We start from the raw sequence: 2,657 nt of genomic DNA on the forward strand, positions 1-2,657 counted from the left end.
TTTTTTTTTTTTTTTCCTGTTTTCAAAAGGGTTAAAAAAAGTAGGAAACTTCTTTTCTCAAATTCTGGCTAAGTTACACTCATCACTTCAACTAACACAACAGTTACGTGACCAAGTACCGCGAGTTATCAAAACGTAATGTACAGAAAATTACAAATTCATTGCAAAATACATTGCGCTGCTATGACCGAGCTAAAAAGTGCTTCTGTTTGTCAGAAAAGTGTTCTTCTCCAATCGAAGTGCCGTAGCCCGCAATAAAATTCTGGTGTTTCGCTCGGGTTGTGCTATCCTCTGGCAATTAACTTTCCAACCTGGTTGGCGTTTGGCGCCTTCTGCCTGGGTGGCCGAGACAACAACGGGGCGGGGGAGCGATGGTCCGTGGCGGAGCGCGGCCACCCAGCGCAGCCAGGATCGCGCCCCGCTCCCTCGCAGTCCCAGGGAACACCTCCTTGGGATTTTATACACCGTGTTATTCCCATGGGGCTGGTTTTCTTCCACAAGGTTTTGCTCTTCCCTGCCCGTGGTTCCCGTGCAACCGCCAGGATTCCTGCACGGCCGTTATCTGGACTCTGCACCAACCTCCTCCCAAAAAGGTGCCAGCTTCAGCGGTGCCTGTGCTGCCTCATGAGGGGCACGATGCAGGAAGGGGGCCCGGCCAGTTTGAGAAATGGGTGTCTCAACAGTTCCTGTGCCGTGGCTCTCTGCGAGGGCTCCCGCACCAGCATCGAGTCCAAGAAGCCACGGAGGACCGAGGAGACCTGCAACACGGCACTGATGTTAGGGGGGACAAAGACACCTGCTTCCAGCCTACGCTGGCTCCGTGCACACCGCTTTGCTTGGCAAGACAAGGGACACGCTGGGCCTTCCCATGGCAACAGACGTACTGACCTGAAGGGCCCTGTGCCGTCTGCGGGCGGCTAATGTGGGAAGCACTGGGGTATCCGTGGGGAGAAAAGCACACAGTGCACAGCTCTGAACACGGTGGGTGAGAAAAGCCTGGACACACTGGGGGCTCAAGTCTAATGACTTCTAGAACACACCCAAAATGGCAGGTACCCAAAGGTAGCCTAAAGCTTGGGCACTGGGCGTGGATGTACCAACCCATCTGCGGCCGGGCTCATGCCAAATAGCTCTGGTCCTCGGGCAGGGTGGGAAATGAAGGGAGCACAAGGCTCCGCCCAGCTCCCTTCTCCGTCAAGCGCTGCCGAAGCAAAGCCAGGGCTGGGCACAAAAAGGCTCCGGCTTGCCGAGGGCTCCGGCCTCCCGTCCTCCCCGCACGAGGCCGGCGTAGGGCCTGCTCTCAAGGTGGTACCTAAGGATGCAATTTATCCTTTGGGCATGTGAGTGTGCGGCTCTGATTTTATTAACGGTCTGTGTGTGCACGGCCCTCGTCACCCACGGGGAGTCTGACCTTGTGCAAGTCCTTCACCCGCGGCGGTAAGTTATCCCGGATGCGGCGCATGGCCTGCAGCGGCGGCTCGTTGAAGTAGGGCGGTTCGCCGTCGATCATCTCTATCACCATGATGCCCAGGGACCAGATATCCACCTGCAACACACGGTCCCCTCATAAACACCGCTGGCAGTGCTGAGAGGGGTAACGGGCTCAACGCGTGGGGTCGTGCGACCCTCCCAGCTGGCTCACGCTGTCTGCGCCAACCGCCTGGTGAGCCGTCACCATAGATCCTTCTCTTTTAACCGGCTGACAGCATTTTTTGTCTTCTGAGCAGTTAAGTGCATTGAAGAAATAAGTTAGCGGTGACTTACACACCCGTGTCTGTAGCCCGTTTGGGCAACGTCCACGCTGGTTGGAGAGGCTGGCTGCACCCTCCGGCGCCGCATCTCTCTAGGGTTGGAACTAGATGATCTTTAAGGTCCCTTCCAACCCTAACCATTCTGTGATTCTATCTCACACGCACCCCGTGAATACACAGCGCTGCAGAAAGGCGCAGCGAGCGGGAGAGCAGGGGAACGTTCAGCTGCTGTGACCTCGGTTCCTCTGTTTCCCCTGAGTGTTAGTGGCTACAGGAACTCCATCCAAAACCCCGAGGCAAACGCACGCGCTACACCCGGGCCCGTTTCCAGCAAGCACAGGTAACACATCATATAATCCCTTAGGAAAACAATGCAGCTCCAGCTTAATAAAAAACTCAAACCTTTTCTTTCAGCCCCGGCCTGCTGCAGAGCTGCTCCAGAGCTGCTCCAGAATCCCAATCCTCTGATGACTGTAATTCCTGTCATTTGCCAGCCCAAATACAGCCAAGGCTAGTTCATGCTGCTTTTGCCAACGCTATCCTTCAACTCAAATCCTCTTATTTGTTTTCCTTTCCCTTCTGGTGGTGAAACCTAATGTAGCCGTAAGTTCAGCCACTCTATAATCCCTTCAGTGCCAGTAATGGGCTAATAATAGCTGATGTCATTATCCCTGAAATGTCTCCTACGGTGCCGCGTGTCCCGGGTGCCCGCGGGGTGCTCTCTCTCCCCCTGCCCGCCCCAGACCCCTCCCGGCTGCGTGATGTGAAGTCGCAGCGTCTTCTGCCTCCGGCCTGGGCTCATCTCCCCTCCTCTGTGCACGTACGTGTGTATCGATGTAGGTGTAGGTATGCGGGTGTGTAAACGTCTACCCAACTCTGGCTTGCAGGTTCGCTCTCCGCAGCGGC

General features: G+C 55.6%; 1 protein-coding gene across 1 annotated transcript in view; it reads right to left on the bottom strand.

Annotated features, from left to right (window-relative positions):
- Window positions 1-602: 602 nt before the first annotated feature.
- Window positions 603-2,657, bottom strand: part of LOC104507994 (serine/threonine-protein kinase PAK 7) — a gene marked incomplete at its 5' end in the record, with an annotated part of 9,807 nt that continues 7,752 nt past the window's right edge. The window contains 2 exons of the mRNA XM_010149454.1: window positions 603-758; window positions 1,412-1,546. Coding sequence (XP_010147756.1) covers window positions 603-758; window positions 1,412-1,546 — 291 coding nt within the window. The remainder of the gene's footprint in view (window positions 759-1,411; window positions 1,547-2,657) is intronic.

Source organism: Eurypyga helias, unplaced genomic scaffold (genome assembly GCF_000690775.1).
Source record: "Eurypyga helias isolate BGI_N326 unplaced genomic scaffold, ASM69077v1 scaffold27323, whole genome shotgun sequence".
Taxonomy (NCBI): domain Eukaryota; kingdom Metazoa; phylum Chordata; class Aves; order Eurypygiformes; family Eurypygidae; genus Eurypyga; species Eurypyga helias.